Source organism: Peromyscus californicus, unplaced genomic scaffold (assembly GCF_007827085.1).
Source record: "Peromyscus californicus insignis strain IS unplaced genomic scaffold, ASM782708v3 Scaffold_5__1_contigs__length_169319896, whole genome shotgun sequence".
Taxonomy (NCBI): domain Eukaryota; kingdom Metazoa; phylum Chordata; class Mammalia; order Rodentia; family Cricetidae; genus Peromyscus; species Peromyscus californicus.
This window is the reverse complement of record NW_026294573.1, coordinates 2,289,508-2,311,749: the sequence shown is the minus strand read 5'-3', so window position 1 is coordinate 2,311,749 and position 22,242 is coordinate 2,289,508. Positions and strand designations below refer to the sequence as shown.

At 53.7% G+C, this 22,242-nt stretch overlaps 1 protein-coding gene across 1 annotated transcript in view; it reads right to left on the bottom strand.

Moving 5' to 3' along the window:
• Tp73 (tumor protein p73) overlaps positions 1 to 21,887 on the bottom strand; it is a 59,749-nt gene extending 37,862 nt beyond the window's left edge. Inside the window, 3 exon segments of the mRNA XM_052718335.1 lie at positions 9,714 to 9,834; positions 10,263 to 10,349; positions 21,768 to 21,887. Of these exon segments, the coding sequence (XP_052574295.1) occupies positions 9,714 to 9,834; positions 10,263 to 10,348 (207 nt within the window). The 5' untranslated portion in view covers position 10,349; positions 21,768 to 21,887.
• Between the last annotated feature and the right edge of the window lie 355 nt (positions 21,888 to 22,242).

The window sequence follows — 22,242 nt, the reverse complement described above, 5'->3', positions numbered from 1 at the left end:
GAAGGTGTGGGGAAGGGCAGAATTACTGTCCCTTAGAGATATGCCAGTATGCCCCCCCACACCCATGCATGCATGGACACGGACACACACACACACACACACACACACACACACACACACACACACACACACACACGTGTATGCTCTGTTCACACTGCCAGGAGTTGCAGTTCTCCAAAGATGTCTGGTCTTTCGCAAAGACTTCTATGGCTCTGTACTCATGGCTCCTATCCTGAGCACACCTGGACTCTGCCAGCCTCCCACCATTCTTTACCCATGTGCAGGGTCCCTGCACAGTGTATGTGCCAATGGCCCTTACTCTTCCTGCTCCCCTAAAGGAGAAATAGCCCTATGTGGGGCAGCTGCACCAACGCCTCCATCTGCTCAATTAGCAGCCTGGTGTCAGCTTGACCCCAGGGACCTGGCAAGTCTGGAAATGAGCCCAAGTCCCTTGGGCTCAGGCCAAGCACAGGCTGTGGCCCCTTTTGCCTCCTGCCTTTCTGCCAGGCTAGCTGTACCTGAATGAGAGGGGCAACAAGAAGCCTTGGGTCCAGCCTGCTGCCCGTCTGTGCCTTGGAGCTCATACCCACATTGGGAACAGCCCATGGCTATGAGAAATGTCCCATCTGTGCTGTCAAGTGAGGAAATTCCCAGGTGAGGATGCTCTCTGCAGGGCGGGGCAGCTTCACACTAAAGCCCAAAGCAAAGATGACCTCTTTGCATGAGTTCATCGGCAGCTGGGTAGGCTGGGCAGGATAGCTCAGGGACCCTGAGCATGGCCAGAGCCACCAGCCTCAAACACTGTTTCAGGATTGCCCAACTCACAGGGCAGGAGCAGTAGCTCATTCACCCCGATCAGACACCACCAGCCAAGTCTCCCAGCCAGCTTCCCACTCCCTGTCCATCCAGAAGCTGCTGGTCCTCAAGAGCTACCCCAGGATGAATAGAACAGAGCCTGTCTACCTTCCAGCCCAGGATCTGCCTCCAGCCTTCCCAATGCCTCTGGTCACCCCAACTGGTAGCAGGCACCTGACCAGGGAGACAAGTGAGAGAATGTCTCTCTGAACCCCGACCACGGCAGATCCTGCCAAGCCCCTGAGATGCATGACCCTATACCAGGCGCAGCACACCTACCGTGGCAAGGTGTCTCATGGGATCACCGACGTAAAGCATGGTAGGCTCGTGGGGGTCTGCACACGCTGAGGAGCTGGTGTGCCGCGGGACGAGGCATGGGTCTGGGTGGCTAGGTGGGGTAGGGGCAGATTGATGGCTTCCCGGTGGGGTGGACTGAGTGGTTGCGGCTCTGTGGCTAGGAAAGCAGGAGCCAAGGATGCTCAGAAGCGTGTGGGCTGGGGGTTGGCATTCTCTCCCTGCCTACCTCCCTTATTTCTGTCAACTGGCTGCATCCAACAACAAACCGGGGCCCACCCCTTTATCCTCATGACTGTTCATCAACACAGGGCAGGCCTCAGCTTGCCCGGAGATGTGTTGGACTGCACCAAGGAGGCTGCGCAGGGGGAGCTGGTGGGGATGCGGGGTCAGTGACTGGCTTGGAGATCATTTACTCCCACCGTGCTCCTTCTAAGCTGCTACCCAGCGAAGGCTCTGAGGGTTGTGGCTGTCACCTATAAACAGCCTCTGCTCTAAAGCGTGAGCAGTCAGCCCTGGTCTGGGAGACCTTGGTAGCCAGGGCTTGGCCACCCTGAAGGAAGAGATGGTGTTGCCAGCCTTGGCGACCCAGGTGAGAGAACTTGCCTCCTCCCAGGGAACTATGGACCCATAGGGACCACCCCAAGGTCTGAATAGAGGAGAGACACGCCAGCATGCTTGTGCCAGGGCACCCGTGGGCAGCCAGGCACAGGGCCGGGTGGAGTCAAAGAACCCATAGCATTGCCTTATAGACAGTATTTTGCCCTGGCTCTACCAAAGCCCAGGAAGCAGGGACATGGCCACTCCCACCAAACAGAATTCCCGAGAAACCCCTTGAGAATGTATCTCAGCCACCGCGGACCTTGCACAGCCAGGAGCTCTACATCAACATCTGCCTAGTGGGGACCGTACGGTGGCCACCACGGCTCGTTGTCTGGGGGCATCTGAGTTTCAGGTCTGTTTCGACCATGAAGTCACCTTTGGCAGAGGTACCTGAACCCTTCTTTTCTACAACAGACATGTGTCCCATGAAAGTGGACATCGGCACTGAATTTCCAGGCCCCCTGAAACACAGCAGCTTGACCCCCACATTGAGAGTTTAAAGATGTTAAAGAAGATGCAGAGATGGTATGAAGACTGAATCCTTCTAGCCCTTTCTTGCCAAATTCCAAACCACCTTCTGCCTCTCCAGAGAGCTGGGAGTAGCTGGGCTGGGGCAGAGGGCGGGGGCTGTAGCTGTAGCCCCTGTTCAGAGTCCTGGGATCCACAGAAGCAGTGGAGATGCTCTACCTCATCCTGAGCCCTACACTGGCCTGAGAGCCACAGCTCCACCTGGCTGGGTTGTGGCTGGAGCCACAGGCTGCCCCAGCTCTGCACCGCTCACAGCTCAGCTATGAATAATCAAGTCACTTTGTTAGTCAAGTTTCGGGGGAGGCGATCTTCTGGGAAACACTGCTCAGGGTGTTTACAGTAAGAAGTTCTGGGGGCAGCTGCAGCCTCCCTCCCTGGGGACTAAGGGACAGGTTTGCAGACTCCCACCCTAGGAGGTGCGGGCAGGCTGCTTCAGAGAACCCTGAAGAGATGACCTTCAGTTTCCAGAATGCGGTTTAGGAAACTGTGCCCCTCAGCAGCTCTGAGTCCTCGCGTTGGTTTTACAAATACCCAAAGGAGAAAACAGGGGAGATTTAGCGCAGGGAAAGAGAGCAAGACTGACTTCAGCAAGAGCGTGTGCCCACACTACCAGAGGAGGCACTGGCTTGAGAGCCTGTCAGCCCCATGAGAGAAGGCACGTCCAGCGCTGAGCTCTCCTCTCCACTGCAGCCTCTGCCCCAGCCTGCCTCCTGCCTCCTAGGTGGTCTGTCTGTCTGCCTCAGGTGCCCCCCATAGTGGCAGGGGTCCTCAGCACCTGCTTCTCTGTGTCTCTCACCGGCTCCACCTTGCTGACTGCTCCTGCAGAACCCTCACAGCTGAGGCAGGGGAGTGAAGCTCTGCAGGCCCCGTTGCTCTTTCTACACCACATGCTCTGGAGAGACAGCTTGTCAGGACAGGCAGGTGCCTGAATGTGGTGAGTTGGTTCAGGAGCAAATACACCGTGCACTGACCCTGCTGGTGGCTTTGTTCCTCTTCCCCTGGACCCTGGAGTGGGGCAGGGGAGTTGCGGAGGTCGGTTTAGTTCAGTGCTGTAAACGTAAGACACTCTTACCACCAAAGCCTGCCAAGGTAAGGGTGGCCAGGAACCACTAGGGGTGGTGGGTAGGCTTGGGGTCCCCAAGTGGACTATACTGAACCCAGTCCCTGTCCCCAACTTAGCCCCACACTTCCTCTCACTGTAAATTCTCCTTGCAAAGGTATATCCTTCCTGACCTACCTGCCCCAACGATGCATACACAGGGCCCATGTGTGTCCTTCTCTTGGGCTGGAGAGATACTCCCTCCTCAAAGCCAGGAAGGCTTCCTTAGATACCCTGTGGGGTCTCAAGGCATTGACTCCCTGGCTCAGCCCCCTACAGGCCACGGGGAGATCGGCACAGTACATTTTGCCCTCTCCAGCTGCAGCACCACCCCCAAACCTCTGTGGCCCACCTGCTCACAACAGCTGATACCAGAGAAAGGTGCCAGACAGCGGGCAGGGGCACCTATGGTGGAGGTGCAGGCCTGGAGGAGGATGTGGAGAGGGTAAGAAAAGGGAGTGATCCTGCAGCCCTGCCCAGGGCACCTGCCTTTCTCCCCTTTCCTTTGTTCAACCGTGGCACCTCTATACTTTCTCTACATCCTACGAGCTGGAGGGGCCTCTGGCTCTCAGCATCCACCTTCGTGTGATTCTCAGAGACTCTAGGAATCAGAGGGAAAAGGCTGATCTAACACTGTGTATATGGGGTGAAAAGTGGGATTCCTGCCCTCAAAGTCAAGCTCCTACTGTCCCGTGACACACGTTGGTGCTCACAAAGGGGACTTTGCCCTCCCTTCAGTCTTCCAGGACAGTGCGGTGGAAGCCTCGATAATCAGGGATTTCCTCCCCGCCTCCCCTGAGCATCCCCCCTCCCCGCGCCAACCACATACACACATGTGACAGCATCCAGTGTAGTGATATATTGTGTCCACCAATATATTGTGCACCCTAATAAAGCTTATCTAAGGATCAGAGGGAAAAGCCAGCCACTATATTAAACATAGAAGTTAGGCAATGGTAGCACATGCCTTTAATCCTAGCATTTGGGAAGCAGAGATCCATCTGGATCGCTATGAGTTCAAGGCCACACTGGGAACAGAGTCAGGCATGGTGGCATATGCCTTTAATCCCAGCACTAACTATAAAGGTCTGGAGGTCTGTACAGACAGACAAGAAGTGACAGAGCTGAGCAGAAAGAGGAAGTGATGTAGCTGGGACAGAAAGGCATATAGGCATGGGTAGACAAAAAGTAGGTCTCTTTGGAAGTTGAGGATTAGTAAGGTGAGGTTGGCTGTGGCTTGTTCTGCTTCTCTGATCTCTCAGTTTTAACCCCAATATCTGGCTCCTGGCTTTTTTTATTAATAAGACCATTTAGCAATTCGAGTTACAATCCAGAGCCTCTCAACTTTGCTGGGCATGCTAGAACAGGCTGGATCATCATTCCCACCCCCAGCTGTTGACATGGGTCCCTCAGCTCACCCTGCCCAGTACCTGGGAAAGGCTTCTCTGAGTTCTCCTCTTGTTGAACAGGGGGTCATTTCATTTTTGAGACAAGGTCTTCCTGTGCAGATCAGGCTGGCTTTGAACTTGAGATCCCCCTCCTTGGGCTACCCAGGGGCTGGGATTTTAGGCATGTGCCACCACACCCAACTACCAGGGCCTGTTTTAAAGCATGATTTCTGTAAACCACCTGGAATCTTCAAGGACTGCCAGAACTGAAGACCACTGCCAGGGCCAAGGAAACCCATACACAGAAGCCAAATTGGACAACGGACAAAACCAGCTCAAGGACCCAGTGCCCCTACCTGGCAAATTGTTCAGGATCTTCAAGGAAACAGTCTGGGAAACATAGGACCTCAATCTTGCCCTCACCATCACTCCCTGTGGGAGAAATAGCACCTGTTGTCCTCAAACCCTAGAGACTTCTAACGGTCACCTCCCCATTTTACAGATGGGGCCACTGAGATCCAGAAGACTAAAGGACCTTAAGGTCTTCCCAACTTGGAAGGCCAGGGTGGGCTATGAACCCAGGACCTTAGGGATCTTCGATTTCCCCCTACCCATCACAACCTTCTACGTTGTCTACATGGCCACAGGAAAGTGAAGGCCACCGGGGCTCACAGCTTCCCTCACCAAGCCTGGGGCTCTTCCAAGATCCACTAGGTGCCCAGCTGCTCCTGTCCACATCAAACCCAGTCACCTCAAGTAATACCAGGATGTGGTCAGATGCCAAGGCCTGGCCAGCCCCTCCACACAAGGCCAGGCAGGTGAGCTGGTACTCAGCATCAGCTGGTACTCAGGATTTTGCACATCTCCCAGCATCCTCTCTATTCTAGCCCCTTCCATCACCAACTTCACAAGCAAGGACATGGAGACTCAGAGGCGTGTAAGAACTTGAACTCACTGACTGTTTCTGCCAGTCATTAAGGTTGGGTGAAGGGCATCATATAGTTTTGAGGGTTCACTACAGCTGGTGGACCTGCTCAAGACCTCCCAAGGGACAGAAAGTAGTCTCCCACTCAAGGCCCCTTGGACACAGAACAATTGAAGGGAAGAGATGTCCCACCTGTTCAAGGACTGGACTGGCTAAGCCAGGCCACCTTTTGCTGGACTATCCTGGTATTTGGGTGGGGATGTCCAGCACACAGGAACAACTAGGCACTGGTCAGCACTGAGTGAGCTTCTGCTGGTGTGGGGAGGGTACCTGAGGACAGGAGGTAGGGTTGCTGAGAGCCCTCGGTACCTCAGATGCCAGAACTGCCCACTGACCTGAGAACAACTCTGGGTAGTATTCCTTGTCCTGGACTCAGCCAGAGACTGGACTAGAGTTCTCAGGGCTGGGGCTAGCACTTGGGGGCTCTCGTCCATCCACAGTGTTGAATGGGCCCAGGTACCCAGCCCTCTCACCATGGTTTCCTCTCTGTACTTCCCAATCCTCCTGGACTCTAAGATCATACATACTCAGTCATTCCCTTAAAAACCACCCAATGCTTCAGAAGCTGCTGCAGACGTTGGGGTGTGAGGCTGGGGCTTCACCTTGTGCTGATGTTCTGCTAAAAAGGAACAACACGTGGAACTCATGTGTGAGTCCATGGCACGTGCACCCTCCTCTCTGTGTGAGTGCCGGCCAGCTCCTCCCTCAGATGTCCATCATATTTCAGAGCCCCGAGTGTGAGTTGTTAACCTCAACTCCTGAGCTTCAGACACTAGATACATAAGAGCACCCACACAACTGATATGTGAGAGTGTGAGCCTCTGCAGGCTACCCTCTGGCTTCTCCAGACCAGGAGTAACTACTCTGTAGTCTGTGCCCTGACCACTGTTTCCTTAGAGCCCCACCCTGCAACAATGGGGGACTTTGTAGGTCCCCAAAACACCCCCACAGAGCTGTACCCCAAACCATTATTTCTATCCCATGTATCACAGGACTCAGCTGATAGCTAGGAACCCCGTCACTGGCCACCTTGCCTTGCTCTGGGAGCATGCCCCCTGCAGTGTCAGGATGTCCCTTTCTTCCCTGAGCATTGTGACACTGATAAGCTATAATCAGCAGTGTGATTTATGAGCTCAAACTTCAAATACCGCATTTCACAGTATGAAACATTTAGTGCCCCCTGCAGCTCCCCGCAGCTCCCCACAGCTCCCCGCAGCCCCCCCGCAGCCCTCTGCCAGTGGTGGCAAGGCCATCTTCCTGCTGATGAACTCTGGAGCACTGCAGGCAGATGGCCCTAGACATTGCTTATCTCTGAGTTTTGATCTTTTGCTCTCAGAGCTGCTGGGAGTTCTGAACAAACAGGAAGCTTTTGGGGCCATAGCTGTCACTTGAGAGGGCTGGATATAAGGGTCAGATGAAGCCTGCGGAAGGGAGGCCAGGAAGTCCTGGTTCCAGGGAATTCCCACTTCCAGGAGCTGAGCTGTGCACCCAGGAATTTCATCCATGGCTTTACTGCAAGGCATGTTGCTACCTGACAAAGCAGGCCCCTTGTTTGTGGAGGCGTTGTGCCCCACCCGAGTTACCCCCGCTGGGAGCAGCATGCCCCAGCAGGTGAGGTCTCATGAGCACCCTGCCAACATGTTTACGTTGGGCATCCTTAGGGCCAGGGGTGGGTGCCATGTCCCTAGCCTCAGGGGCCTGGGCTACTGTTCTCTGCTTTCCCCTTCAATCCAAGACCCCCACCAAGGTAGGCCAGTGGAGTCTCAGCACTCTGCCCTCTCAGGCATGGGGTGGGCAGCTTGGGCTAGGGGAGGCAGCTTCCAGCATTCCCAAGGTAGGCATCTTTAGAGTCTTTGTGTAAGCCCCCCTCACTCCACCGCTCTGGAACCTGGCAGCCATCTCCTGTCCCTCTAGACTGGAAGACACTGATATCCTAGATGATGAGGGTCAGGATCTTGTCTCTAAGGGGCAGCAGGCAGGATGGGGGACTATCCTTCTTGCCATGCTGCAGGGCCACCGTCTGACCCATAAGTCCCAGGCTACCCTTCCACAGCATCTGCCTCAGTTTCCTTGCCTATAAAATGGACACTCACAGGTGTTGAATGAGGGTGATCTGCTGCTCTGAGATACCAGGGCTAGACAGGCAGAGACCAGGGCTAGACAGGCAGAGACCAGGGCTGGACAGGCAGAGACCAGAGACCAGGGCTGGACAGGCAGAGACCAGGGCTGGACAGGCAGAGCTCAGAGACATGTACACCACCAGGCTGGCACCCAAAAGACCCCTGCCCACCAGGGCTGCCTCTGTAGGAGACAGTCTTCTTCCAGTTCCACAGGGACCAGTGGGCTTTGTCTAGCATTCCACCCTCTACGAGAGGGGTAGGACAGGGAGGTGCCTCCTGCCTCTTCAACCTTGCTGTACACTCGTTCTTAAAGCTGGGTCTCCATGGGTCTCTTGTTCACTGAGGCCCAAGGTGGCCAGGCTTCCCCTTCCAAGACAGGAGTTAGCGTCACACTTCCCCAGCCTCCCCAGTCGCTGGTCCTCTAGCACTTGGCCCATCAGGTGCTAGTGGGAGAAAGTGCTGGGGACCTGCTCAGCTCTCTGGTGCCTCTGCAGCTGACATGTGCCAACCCAGTCTGGGCTTTGCTCTTCCTTCATGTGCTTGCAGGGTTCCTCCAACAAGTCCCCACCCGACACCTTCCCAGCCCCCATGTCTTGTGGGATCCCAGCACCCTGGTGGTCCAGTGGGGGAGGGTATTGAAGACAGAAGGCCTCAAGGGGCTTCCTCAGGACTAGAGGTCTTCACAAGCCCCTTCTTGCACGCACCAGCCACCTCCCTCCAGCTCGTGGTACCACCAGGCAGTGGCAGTGGTAGCGGGAGAGTGGGACAGAACCCCACTAACTACTGTGACCTGCCTTCTTGACAAGAGGACCTCCCAGTAGGAGGCCACATTTCAAAGTCTGGCTGCTAGGCACCCCTGCTGGTCCCAGGAAAGAGAGCCCCCAAGATGGGGAATGGAGCCACTGCTCCCCCTGACCACATCTTCCCCTCCTGATTAGAGAGTGTACCTCACTGCCCTCCATCCTGACCTGGCCCAGCGGTAGATATATGGACATGGGCCAATCAGACAGACAGAGACCGATAGCAAGGAGCACAATCAGACCAACATGGAGCAGGCTTTCTGGGCAATGGAAAAAGAGAGGTGTCCTCTCCACAGGGCCTTGAGGTGTTGGGGAATCCCAATTCTGCTGTGGGATGTTCTGTATGTCAGATGTGTTGCTCTGGTTGGTTAATAAATAAAACACTGATTGGCCAGTAGCCAGGCAGGAAGTATAGGTGGGACTAACAGAGAGGGGAATTAAGAGAACAGGAAGGCAGAGGGGGAGACTGCCAGCTGCCACCATGAGTACCAACATGTAAGATACTGGCAAGCCACGAGCCATGTGGCAAGGTATAGATTTATAGAAATGGGTTAATTTAAGATGTAAGAACTAGATAGCTAGAAGCCTGAGCCATTAGGCCAAACAGTTTAAGTAATATAAGAGTCTGTGTGTTTATTTTATAAGTGGGCTGCGGGACTGCTGGGGCATGGCGGGAACTGGAGAGAAACTCTCCAGCTGCACAATTCCCTTCTCTCTGAGGGGTGAGGGTGCCTCAAAACAAAGGCACCCCAGAAAAAAAACAAAGAAAGAAGCTGTGAAAGAGGAACCTGGGAAACGTGTGGGTGCAGCCATGCCTGAAGTTCTTCTACCACTAAAGCCAATCATGCTTGAATCCATTCCTGCCTAGGAGCTGACATAACATGAGCTGGCTGTATATTTACTTCTTTATAATTTGAAGTGTCCTGACTAACGAAAGGTGGGCCACCCAAAACCCTGCTTCCTTGTTCCACTGGTTCCTAAGAAAAGCCAACCTACATTTATTACCAATGTCCAGTCTTCAGCAAGGCCTGCTTCACTCACCATGACTGAGGAGGTCATGCCCGGCAGGTGGAAGACATCCATGCTGGTCTCCTCGCTGCCCACCGCCTCACTATTCCCTCTGTTGGGCGGGGGAAGGTCAAAGTAGGTGCTGTCTGGCTCCCTGTGTCATGGGGAGAGAAAACTGACTGTTAGCTTCTGGCCCAGCATCCCCCAGAGTACCCCCTGGCTCAAGATGCCAGGCTAGCCCATGGCTCCTGGCAGCATTTGTGTGTCCCAAGAGATGGATCATATGTCCACCATCTTCAATAGCTTTCCTACCTCTGCCTCCACCATCCCCACCAGCCCTTGGCTTGCCCCCCAAGGCCTGGTAGTACTGGGAAAAAACTGTTTCACATACATGATCTCCGTGCCCTGGACCTCTCCTGCCCACAGCAGTCTAGATAACTGGCCAGAGGACAAACCATGACTGTGGGTCATATGCACCCAGGCCACGGCCTAAGGCAGCTGCTACCCTGGCAGGTCCCTCTTCCAATCTGTTCCAAGCTAGCCAAGGACAAGCAAGCCCAGTGGGGGAGGGGTCATACTCACAGAGAACTCCATAGATGCTCAAAGGTGGCTCCCTCGCCCGGGGAGGAGGAGGGGGACTGGGCCATCTCCCCTACACTGCGGCTCATTCTGGAGGAAGAGGGAGGACAAGATGAGCATCCGGGGAGTCCCATCCTCCGCCTTCCTCAGTACCGTGGGAGATCGTGAACAGGGCTGGCTACGACAGTGCACGGAAACCCCGGAGCAGCGGCCAAGCTCTCCACCCATGCTGCCCCACTGCTCCTCCTCCCCCTGCCTCCCCTTCTCTTCCTCCCTACCGTCCCCCCCCTCCAGCAGCCGTCCTCTGGTCCAGGAAGTGAGACTGAGGCAAATTTGGCTTTAGAGATGTCATTCCTAGATTCTGATGAGATGGGAAGGGGTCTGGACAGGCAGGAAACAGCCTCCAGAGGACAGGTAACAAGGGCACCCCTGGTGTAGATTCTGTGGGGTGAGTGAATTTAGTCTCCAGAGTCTTGGGACAGGGGTCAGTTTGTGCAAAAATGAGCCAGGACTGCCATCACCATATTCTGAGCCTACAGATATGGCCAGGATTAGGTCAAGCCAGGTCTTGATTGTGTGTTGGTGGGGGAAGGACTTGGAGATGGCTCAGACTTCATCCTCCTCTTACTAAGAGCATGGGTAGGGCGCCCCCTGCTGGATCCAGGCCTGGGATGCATAGCTGTGCGGCTGCTCAAGATGGGCAGGGTCCTCCCTGGACCCACAGGAAAGAAAATTTCACCCTGCAGAGTCTAAGGACAAGGCCCTGAGACTGGACTGGAGTTGTCACCTGTGGGCAGTCTCCTCCTCACACAGATAAAGGGGAGCAGGGCCACCTGACCCCAGCTAGGACCCACTGGTTCTCTCCACACTATTTCCTTAGCAAGGCAGACTCCACCCAGGAGGAGAGGGCAGGGACTAGGCACATGAGTAAGTTGTGTCACTGTGGGAGGGTGGGGCAGGGAAACCCCAGCCCACCTGCCCGCTGCCGCCATCCCAGCTGAGGAACAGCTCCCCGGGGCAGCCTTCTGAGCCCTAGGAGCCAGCCTGGCCCAGCCCTCACTGCCAAGCCGACAGGTCCAGACTTGCCCAGGGCTGGCAGGGCAGATCTGTCGCTTTTGTCTGACCCTAGGCAGGCGGCCGCTCATAGAGGTTTGTGGCACACATCTAGAGATGGCACACGCCAGGCCATCGGTCCCCAGAGAAGTGGGCACAAGCGGGGAGGACCAGTATAGGGGCCCAGCTGAGCACAGGCAAAGAGAAGCCTGAGGGTGGAGGCTCAGTCGGCAAGGGAGGATGGCACAGAACAAGCGTCCTGTACACGTCACAGTCCCGTCCTATTCAGGAGACAGGCTCTGAGGCGTAAAGCTCCTTGCCCAAGGCCACAAAACTATAAGCCCAGGGATGAATAAATAATCTATACTCTTCTTCAGTAATAAGAATTAATTTTCTCCACCTCCCATTCACCACAGTTATGAAGGTTTTGACAAAGCATTGGCCAATCAGCACAGAAGGTGGGAAGAAACCTGCTTTCACCAGTTCTGGGGGGCTTGTCCATTCTGGTGAGGAGCCATTGGTCAGGGTGGGCTGGCCAGCTAGGCCAAGCTGGTGGATGGGGAATGAATGATGTGAAGAGGTCAGCTGGGCTAAGCCGATACCCTCAGACCCAAGAGGATAGGCATGGGAGTCCTGCCCCAGGGCCCCTTGCTCCCTTTCTCCCTTTTACTGCCTATGCCACGCTCAGAAAGGGAAAGGACAGGGCTCATGTCACACAGTAAACGCACGGCAAAGCCCAAAGCCCTTCACAGCAGTGCTATTCACTTTAGCCAGATGGGGTGGAGGGTCAGGGACACATCAGCAGAGGAGCTGGCAGACATGATATGGCCAAGCACATGTTAGGTGGCATCTGGCTATGACCAGGACAAGCCGCTGATTCAAAACCCCACAATGTATATGAACTGTGAAAGCGGTGCTGAGCCACCCAGTTCCGGGTCTGTTGCTTCGACAGGTACAGAACAGGAAATCCACAAAGGGAGTCAAAGGCATATTGGGGGTGGTAGCCTCAGGTGGTGCATTGGCGAGCAAATGCTCATGGGTCCCCGGTTTCCTCAGGGAGTTAGATATGCTGGGACCAGACAGAAGAAGTGGTTCACCACAAGATGAATGGAAGCTGCTGAACTTCAAGCTTCAAAATGCTGTTTGGGCCAGGCGGTGGTGGCGCACGCCTTTAATCCCAGCACTCGGGAGGCAGAGCCAGGCGGATCTCTGTGAGTTCGAGGCCAGCCTGGGCTACCAAGTGAGTCCCAGGAAAGGCGCAAAGCTACACAGAGAAACCCTGTCTCGAAAAAACCAAAAAAAAAAAAAAAATGCTGTTTGGAAGCCAGCAGCAGCACATACACGAGATCTCAACCATCAAGAGGCTGAGGCAGGGGCATCAGTTCAAGGCCAGCCTTAACTACATGAGACCTCGTATCCAAAAGCAATGCTAATTTATGTGTCAGGAGAATTTCAGGGCATTCCTTAAATTTTTATTTAACTACATTTCTTTATACACATGTGGTGCAGTATATGTGTGTACATGTGTACCATGGTGTGAGTGTAGAGGTCAGAGGACAACTTTCAGTATTGGGTTCTCACCCTACTACATGGGGTGCAGGGACTGAACTCAGGTCACCAGACTTGGCCACAAGTACCCTTACCCACCAAGCCGTTTCACCAGCTCACATCTTCTGGAACAGATGTCAGTCATGCCATGATCACATGGTCCTAGATGGTCTCCCCCACTCTCTTGCCACCCACTGATGGCCAGTACTCAGGATAGGAATGACACTTTGAAACTCCCTGTCAGGTGAAGGACCCCAGGCACATGCTCCTCCAGGGTCCCGTCTTGGATATAGTCTGGGAAGACAGCAGCAAGAGCCTTGGACTGGACTGGGGTCTGGGTATCCCGGCGTAGGCTATTCCAGGAGTTCCCTGCTGGCACCTCCACCTTCCACACCTCACCCCTACCTCTTGCCACCCATGCTAGCTGGCCTCCTCAGTTCCAGCAATGACATTCCTGAAGATGGTAAGCCCTCCGGGGAAGCAGGGAGAACATGGGTCCCACTTGCCCCTCGTGCCCTCATGGCCAGGACAAGCAGAGGGAGTCTGAAAAGCAGCAGGTACCCAGTGCCTGGAAACAAACCAGTGGTCGGGGAGGGGCTATCTGCTGCCACCAGACTCCCGGGAGCTCAGCAGATTTTGCATCTCTGTTCCCACTACACACTTGCCGAGTGCTCTTCTTTCCACACCTACTGCCTGCCAGGTCTCCCTGCATCCACACAGAAGAAGGCACATCCAACCAAACCTCTGTCGGGGGCTGAAGATCAAACCCTGGCCTGCTCACCATGGATACATCTCCCCGACTCCCATCTTGCCCCCCACTGGCTCCTCCGGTCTCAATGGAGTGCACTTTAGCCAGCTGCCGGTATTAGGCTCTGCCCTTCTGTTCCTTCAGCTGGGGCATGCCTTCTTGCCCAAGTCTGCTGTGGAATATTTTAAGATGTGTTACATTTGTTTATGCTGTGGAATATTGTTTTAACGAGCAAAGATGTGCTGCATTCTTTTATGTTACATTTGTTTAACTCTGTGAAGCTGTGTTACTGTGCCTATCTAAAACACCTGATAGTCTAATAAAGAGATGAACGGCCAGTAGCAAGGCAGGAGAAAGGATAGGTGGGGCTGGCAGGCTGAGAGAATAAAAAGGAGGAAAAATCTGGGAAGAGGAGATTGAGGAGTGAGAGAAGGAGGAGGTCTCCAAGGGCCAGACACCCAGCTACACAGCAAACCACAGAGTAAGAAGTAAAGAAAGATATGCAGAAATAGAGAAAGGTAAAAGCCCAGAGACAAAAGGCAGACGGGATAATTTAAGTTAAGGAAAGCTGGCTAGAAATAAGCCAAGCTAAGGCTGGGTATTCAAAAGAAAGAATAAGCCTCCATGCGTATTTATTTGGAGCTGGGTGGTGGGCCCCTCAAAGAGCAAAGAATAAAGAGTAAAAACAAACAAACAAACTACACAAGCCCACAAGTCTTTGAAGGCTCCTTCCTAGCATCCAGGTCTGGACTCAGAGACCACCACAGCCTCAGGGAGACCACCTACACTATCCAGCCTTGTCTCTCTTCCCTTGTTTTCTACAAAATTCCCACAGCTGGTAACCCAGTCTCATTACATTTAGCTTATAGTCTCTCTCTTCAGAGAGGGAGAGAGGGGGAGAAAGTGAGTGAGTGAGAGAGAGAGAGAGAGAGAGAGAGAGAGAGAGAGAGAGAGAGAGAGAGAGAGAGAGAACACTCTGGGATTCTGCACCCTGAGGGCCGGGGTTTGGTGAGGGATGTCAAGGGCTCCTGCACCCAGCTCCCTGGAGCTGGTCAAGACACACTGTTGGTGACTCCCTGATACAGGGCACCAGCATGTAGTTTCAAAGCTAACACCTATTTAGCTGCCATTCACACTGCCTTCCCCCTGAACCTCAAATTCTGCAAAACTCCCTTCCTACCCTGGCCAGCTTTGGCTCCTTCATTTCTCCATGCTCCCACCTACCACAAGTGCATGTTCAGCCAGGATGCTGGGTTGCTCTCCCTTCTCATCCCAAGCCAGACTGCAGTACCGGCCTCTGCTGCCACCACCAGGAGTGTGCGATGCTAACCACTACAGCAACCAATCAAAGGGGCTTCCTGGAGCCCTGGCTTCAGGTATGTGTGACCTCAGGGTTAGAGTGCAGATCAGAACCTGCACTCCAGTAAATCAACCCTAAAACTCTAAGTTAAATCCTCTCAATTAAATCTACATCCCCAGTAACCTGTCGTGTGTGTGTGTGTGTGTGTGTGTGTGTGTGTGTGTGTGTGTGTGTGTGTGCATGGGAAGGCCAGTGGTCAACATGGTGGGGAGGGTCTTTCTCTATTGCTCTCCACACTATTTTTTCTTCACTTTATTTTGTATGTGTGTTCGGGGATGTATTTTGCCTGTAGTATGTCTGTGTACCACACATGTATTCCTTGTGGCCTCCTGCAGAGGCCAGAAGAGGCCAGATCCCCTGGGACTAGAGTTATAGATGGCTATGAGTCACCATAAGGGCACTGAGAATGGAACCCATGTCCTCCGGAAGTGCAGCCAGTTCTCTTAACCACTGAACCATCTCTCCAGCCCCTCCACCTTGTTTTTTGAGACAGGCTCACTCGCTGGACCTGGAGCTCACAGATTCAACTAAACTGGCTAGCCAGCAAGCTACAGGAGTCTCCTACCTCCACAGAACTGGGATTACAGATGGATTACAGGGTTAGGGTTAGGGTTAGGGTTGGTTAGGGTTAGGGTTGGTTAGGGTTAGTTAGGGTTAGGGTTAGGGTTAGGGTTAGGGTTAGGGTTGGTTAGGCTTATGGTTACATGGGTGCTGGAGAACTGAACTCAGGTCCTCATGCTTGCATGACAATAATTTAGCACCTGAGCCATCTCTGTAGGTTCCACACTCCCTTGACTTGGAGATGTGTTCACTAGAGGGACAAGAACTGTACGCCATAGGAACAGATTTTGTAAGCATGGCAAGTCATTAAAAACATTATATTTCATGATGGAAAAGAGATGGGCTTTGAGAAACTATTGTCAGAGTTACAACAAATTTGGAAAGTGCAAATTCACTGTTGGAAGTATATACGTAAAAAAAGTGTGTGTGTGTGTGTGTGTGTGTGTGTGTGTGTGTGTGTGTGTGTACGTGCAGATGCACACCTCAACGTCCGAGGACAGCTTTGAGGACTTAGATTTCTCCTCCCACTATATAGGTCCCAGAGTTAGAACTCAAGTTGTCAGGATTGATAGCAAGCACCCTTACCCACTGAACCTTCTCATTGGCCTAGGAGTTGTAGATTTTTGATGAAGACTTGAGGTTTTCTAGAGAGAGCATGCATCCTGTGATGTGATGGGAGCCACAGAAAGCCCAGGATCTTCAGAGGAAGACTTTAGGCTGAATTACACAATGCTATGATGTTTGCTGAGGGCGGAAGCACCAATGGCCCCCAGAGGAGCCCTGGGCTGCCTGGCCAATTATGTCAGAAGCTCCGAATCAAGGAAGGCTGTTGTACCGGTGCATATCTGTTCACACTGCAGCCAGGTCACAGCCTGTGGGCATGGCTGGGACATGGGGTTCCTCTGGCCCTGTTCTAGCCCCCTCGTGTACCTTCTCGAAGCCTCAGATGAGCTCCTCTCTTTGCTGAGCTGGACTTCTAGGCCTGGCAGTGCCTACACCAGTGAGCCAGGACCACTGCAAGCTGCCAAAGATGCTCTGTGACAGACTCAGACCTCAGCACCTGCTGCACCCCACGAACTCCCCACAAGCATTGAGAAGGTGTACATCAGCCAGGCCTGCAGTGCCCAGGACACCAGAGGAGAATAGGGTTATAGAAGGAAAGCAATGCATCCAGAGAGCAAACTCTCTTTGAACCAAGGACAACACAGCTTATCACACACGTCTGGCAGCTTTGCACTGGAGTCATGCCCCATGGGATAGTTACACCTGCTGGGAACAGTCCCATTGTCACAACTGGGTGATAGAGGGCCCCCTCATCCTCCACAGAGAGAGCCCAGGGATGCTAACTGAAGACTCGTGGCAGGACCACTAGGCCCATACAGACACTGGGCTTCCTGGGTATGGCAGGGGTCCTCTCTCTGCAGGTCAGTAGGGAAAAGCCCCAGAGGAACCCACCCTGCCTGGGCCATCCCTATCTTCATATGTCTACATGATGTCATGGTTAATGTGGTTTGTCAGTGGCTCATTTCCCATCTAGTAGTGAATGTCAGTGAACAGAGGAATTGAAGTCACAAGTGCCTAATAAGTTGGTGACAACCACAAGAGGGGCCCTCCAGAGCCCATTTCAGTTACTGAGTGGCCCTTCTTCCAGGGAACATAAAATACCCTAGCACCCATGAGATTCTAGTGTGGGCAGAGGGCAGGTGTCAGTCTCAGGGACATGGCCAGGGACTATCCCTCCTGAAATGACAGTGTTTCTGGGCTGTGTTACAGCCCAAAGACACAGGAAGCCAAGAACCCGACCACAGTGGAGCCCTGGTGCCAGGTGTCTGTTTCTCTCAAGCTGCTTCTAGAAGAGGAGCTGCTCTCACCTAGTAGGCTAGGCAGAGACTGGGGTCCCACCTGGTGCGAGGCAGAAGTACTTCCCTCCTCAGGGCGAATGCGGCAACTGCCTTGGCTTGCTGGTCCTGCCCCAGCTGGAAACTGGGTGAAGCAATGCCCTCGCTCACCTCACAGGTAGGAGAATCCCAACCTTCAGTCTGGCATTCTGCTCCCTAGCCAGGTGGTCCTTGATGTCCAGGTGGCGGCTGCCCTCTCCCCAAGCTGGGGGAGGGAAATGCTGGTGATGGAAGATGAATTTAGCCACTCCTTGCAGGGTGGGGTGTGCTATGTGAAATATGAAGCAGCTGCCTTCTCTTCCCTGGGCTGAGGCCATCGGCCATGGAATGGGAATGGGGTTGGAGGAAGCCTACCCCTCATCCCTCAGGTCACTCAGGGTTCCCTGTACTTCTTGAAGGAGACAATAGTTGGTCAAACTTCCCACCCATGCCAAGTCACCTGGCACCAAGTGGGAACTCAGACAAGCCCAAATGAAAAGAATACTGCAGGATGCTGACCCGTGCCCCTCAAGACAGCATGAATTCCTCAATGTGCCGAGAATAGTATGTCTTGCACCTTATTTGACTAACCAGCAAACAGCCAGAGGCTGAGTCACCCACTCAGGGCACACAGTCAGTGTCTAGCTCTTGACCCCCGCCCTCGATTTCACCTCCCTAGAGGTGACAGTGCTTCTAGTATGCACTCCCACGTTCTCAGGGGAAGCCCCTATTCCTGTTTTTAAGGCCCTGCCCACATGCAGACATCCAGGGATTCCCCTATCCTCTGCTGACCTGCTCAGACCTTCCTTCTGCCCCTATTTCTCCACCCACATGTTGGGGTCATGTAGGACATATGGCATCTAACCCCATCATTTCCACTCTCCAGCTGTGTGAATCTGGGCAGGTGACATGCTCATCCTGAGCCTCTGTAAAGGGATGGTTATGGATTGTCATGTCCACCCCCATGAAGCAAAGTGAAGAGAATGACCGTGAAGCGGCAGCTTTGGGCGGGGTGATGATCCTGCACAGAGCAGATGCTGAATGCCCAGCAGTCACAACACCTTTAGTACTGGGGTCACAGTGGGAGAGAATAAGTCAGGTCCTGTTGTAAGGGAAAGGCGGGGTGAGAAATAGCATCTGTGGACAGAGACGGGTCATGGATCTGGTCTCTGCGCCATCACAGCAGCTCCGGTCTCACCCTTCTTTGAAAGCTGTCTCAACCTGCTGAGCACGACCTTACTCACGGACTCCTCAAAGAGCGAGTTGATTTCTATCTCACGGAAGAGGTGAGTTGGGGGTAAGCTCATTACCCGGGGGGCAGAATGGGTGATGCCTGTGATGATACCAAAGGCTGGGTGCCAGGGAGAAGGACCAGGAAGCCGGGTCTGGACTCTCACCCTATGCCTCCCAGTTATGGTGGGTGGAAACAAGGGGACAGGTGAATTTGGAGGGTGGGGGTCAGAGGTATGACAGGCCTGATGGAGTGAGTTCCTCTGAAGGGACCAGGGAATGGGGGGGGGCAATTCAAGGGAGCTTGCTGGTGTGGCCCACCATGCACCACCAGTGCAGCTGAGCAGACCTCCCCTGGCAGTGTGCAGCAGCAACCTAGAGGAGGACCTCCAAGGGAGCGTGGATGGGGAGAAGTGGGTAGCAAGACTGGTTCAGGCCAGCAAGGATGGAGTGGAAAGAGGACTGGGGTCCAGCGACTGCTGAGCACAGAGTGGGGCTCGTGCTGAGGGATAGGAGAGATGGGAGCCTGCAGTCAGGGAGGGTGTCTGTCTGGACACTGTGTACAGGTGGCCAGAACAATCTCAATGGGGTGAGTGCCCTCTTCATGGGAGTTGCCACAGCCTCCCCCTTGTGTCTCGGCTCTCCCACACACAGCCCTACTCCCTGCCAGGCTGCCAGTCACCCTTGTTCTTTCAATCTGCCCTGTTCTGAAGCCATTTATACCCCGCTCACAGTGGGCAAATGGTCCCTTTACCTACTGGTCACCATCATTCGAGAGCCTGGGCTTTGGTCAGGGAGGCTCAGCTGCTAGGCACATCACATCGCTGCTGCTGAGCACAGAGGCCAAGAGGGCAAGGAGAGCTACCGAGGACAGTGATGGGGACATGGACAGAAACAGAGCCTCCAGTGTACACCCTGACCCTCAGACCTCTGGACTGACCAGCATCAAGACCTTCATCAAATCGCCAATTCAGGGGCCCCCATCTCTTCCTGTGTGTGAAGCCCAGATTCTCTAGTCCCTACATTAGGCTGCCACACCTTCCTTGCATGAATGAGCCATGCAAAGCTTTCAGGAGATTCCTGGACAAGGTTGTTACCAAGGATCCAAGGTGAAAAGTAGTTCTGCGTCTGTAATTCAGCCACCTGTGGGTCTTTATGGTCCAGCTTCCATTTGGTTTTGGATGTGGAAGGTGGCTTCTTGCAGGCACCCCCTGTCCCACCCACCTCTCCAAGGACTCACCCATTCCTGGAGAAAGTTCCAGGTGGCCTTTAACCTGATAGAACTAGGTGCCAAACACATCAGAACCCTTTGTCTCAGGCCCGAGGTTGCAAGGGAAGGCTCTATGCTGCCTGATAGCAGAATCCTGCTAGTCATCTGTCGGACTAGGGATGGCTGCAGAGCCTCACCTCCCAGGGTCTCTGGACATCCCCTGGCTCCCTGAGTGTCATGACATCCACTACAGGGGAAGAAGCCCATGTGTGTTCAAATATGATGCAAAGAACAGACCTGACCATGTTGCTCAGTGAGTGCACTGCACAAAGTTGGTGCCCAATGAACAGACGTTGGTGGCAGAATGAATCATTTAGTGTGATCAAGTGGTCCTGCAGGTCAGAAAAGGATGGGTGAACCCTGGAGTGAGCTATTAGGGGTCAAACCTCACCATTTGCACCCCAGGTCTAAAAGGCTCCCATGGAGACTGAGTGGGATGGCTCAGCAGTTAAAGGCACTTGCTGCCAAGCTTGATGACCTGAGTTCAATCTCTGGGATGTCCTCACATGCCTTCATACACATATACACACAAAGTAAATATAAAAAATTAAAATGACAAATAAAAAGGAACTGTATCTTCATTTGATCTTCAGTCTGTTGGGAGTTCAGATTTTGGGACCCAAGGAAATGTCACTGGCCACGTGTGGCACAGCAGGACCCTGTGTCCTCTTGCTGGCCCTATTAGCATTCTGTACTGTAGGTACGAGAGCCTCACAGCATGAGACCTATGAGGGTGACCTATAATGAATGCTAACAGAACCGGCAATTGAAGTTACCAATCAAATCCCCAAGACAACCGTGGTGATAAATGCTCACAATCTCAGCACTGGGGAGACTGAGTCAGGAGGATTAGGATTCAGGGCCAGCCTGGAGTACAGTGAATTCTAGGTTAGCTTGGGCTACAGAATGAGACCCTGTCTTTAAAACTTGGAGGTAGACATCTCTCTTTCAAGCAATACTCCATCCATCTGGGCTCCAGGGCCAAGGCTAGGTCCTATTGAAAGGACTGATGATAAGACACAAACAAGGGTGTGGACCATACATCCCCCCGATACCCTGTCTTCCCACCCACCCTCTCACCAGCGTGTGCCCACTGCCTCACAATGCAATGTGTATGTACACAATTGCATGCTCACAGGTCCTCTGGCCTCACTGTAATAGTTTCTATGTAGGATTTTCTCTACCTCACCCTGGTAGGACCCTATGTAATCTGCATTCCTAGGACATTCACCTGCTGTTCACAGGACAGCAGCCCGAATGGACAACAGCAGGAGAAGGGCCTGCTGAGGCCCCTGTCCACATTCAGACCAGCTTATAGACGGCTGTGTGAGGACCATGAAGCCCAGGACAGGCTCAGGCTGAAAGACACTCCGAGAGTAGGCAGTGGAGAGGGTGCTAAGGAGAGCCAGTCACTTCAGGCCAGTGGCAACATCCTGCAGGACAAACATGGCCTCAGAGGGTCCGGGTAGCTGCTTGGTGTCTCTTGGGCAGGGAATAAAGAGAAATCCAGGTGGTTCAAAGGAATGAAGGCTGTGCAGATACCAGAACCACTTTTGTTCCCATCCTGACCAGCTATGGGAGACCCTGTAGTCCACTCAGGACAGATGACTTTCCAAAGTGCCATACCATGACACCTTGTCTCATCAGAACCACAGACAGTGCCTTCTCAGACTGCCTTGGCCACCAGCTTGCCTATGGGGCACTGCTCACACAGTGCCTTACTTCTGGGCTACCAGGTGGGAATTAGTGGGGAAGGGCTTTTGTATCCTGCTGGCACCTTGAGGCTGTTGTCCCATGAAGGAGGAGGACAGCAAGAGAACCCTGCATCCAGAGCTGGGAGTCAAGCAGAACCCCTGCCTACCTTGTCTGAGCCTGGGCCCTGGGTGGGTCTGTAGACTTGGGTAGAGGTGCTGGAGGCCCCGTGATTTGCAGGCGGGCAGTGGCAGGGCAGTGGCAGCAGCGTCCCAGTTGCCTAGGTGATGACATTGGAGATACGGAAGTTGGGAGGCCTGTGTGGCCAGCTCTAAGCCAGTGGGTGGAGCCTGGCTGGGAGCCCTGGGTCTGGGGACCAGCTAGTAGGCTTACAAGTACTGTGCAGGCTTATGTTCTTGACCCCTACTGCTGGCGACCAACCTGAGGACAGACTCCCATTACCTGGGAAACGAGCTCAGGAGGTAAAAATCACAGGGGGTAGTTTCTGCAATGTCTGCTCCCCTGTTGATGGTCCCAAGCACACAAACTAAGCCAGAAGATGGTACAGTGCACCTACTCACACCTGGGTACCATCTCTCTCCCTGCTTTTTATTCTCCCCTGAACAGTTCAAAATAAATCCTGT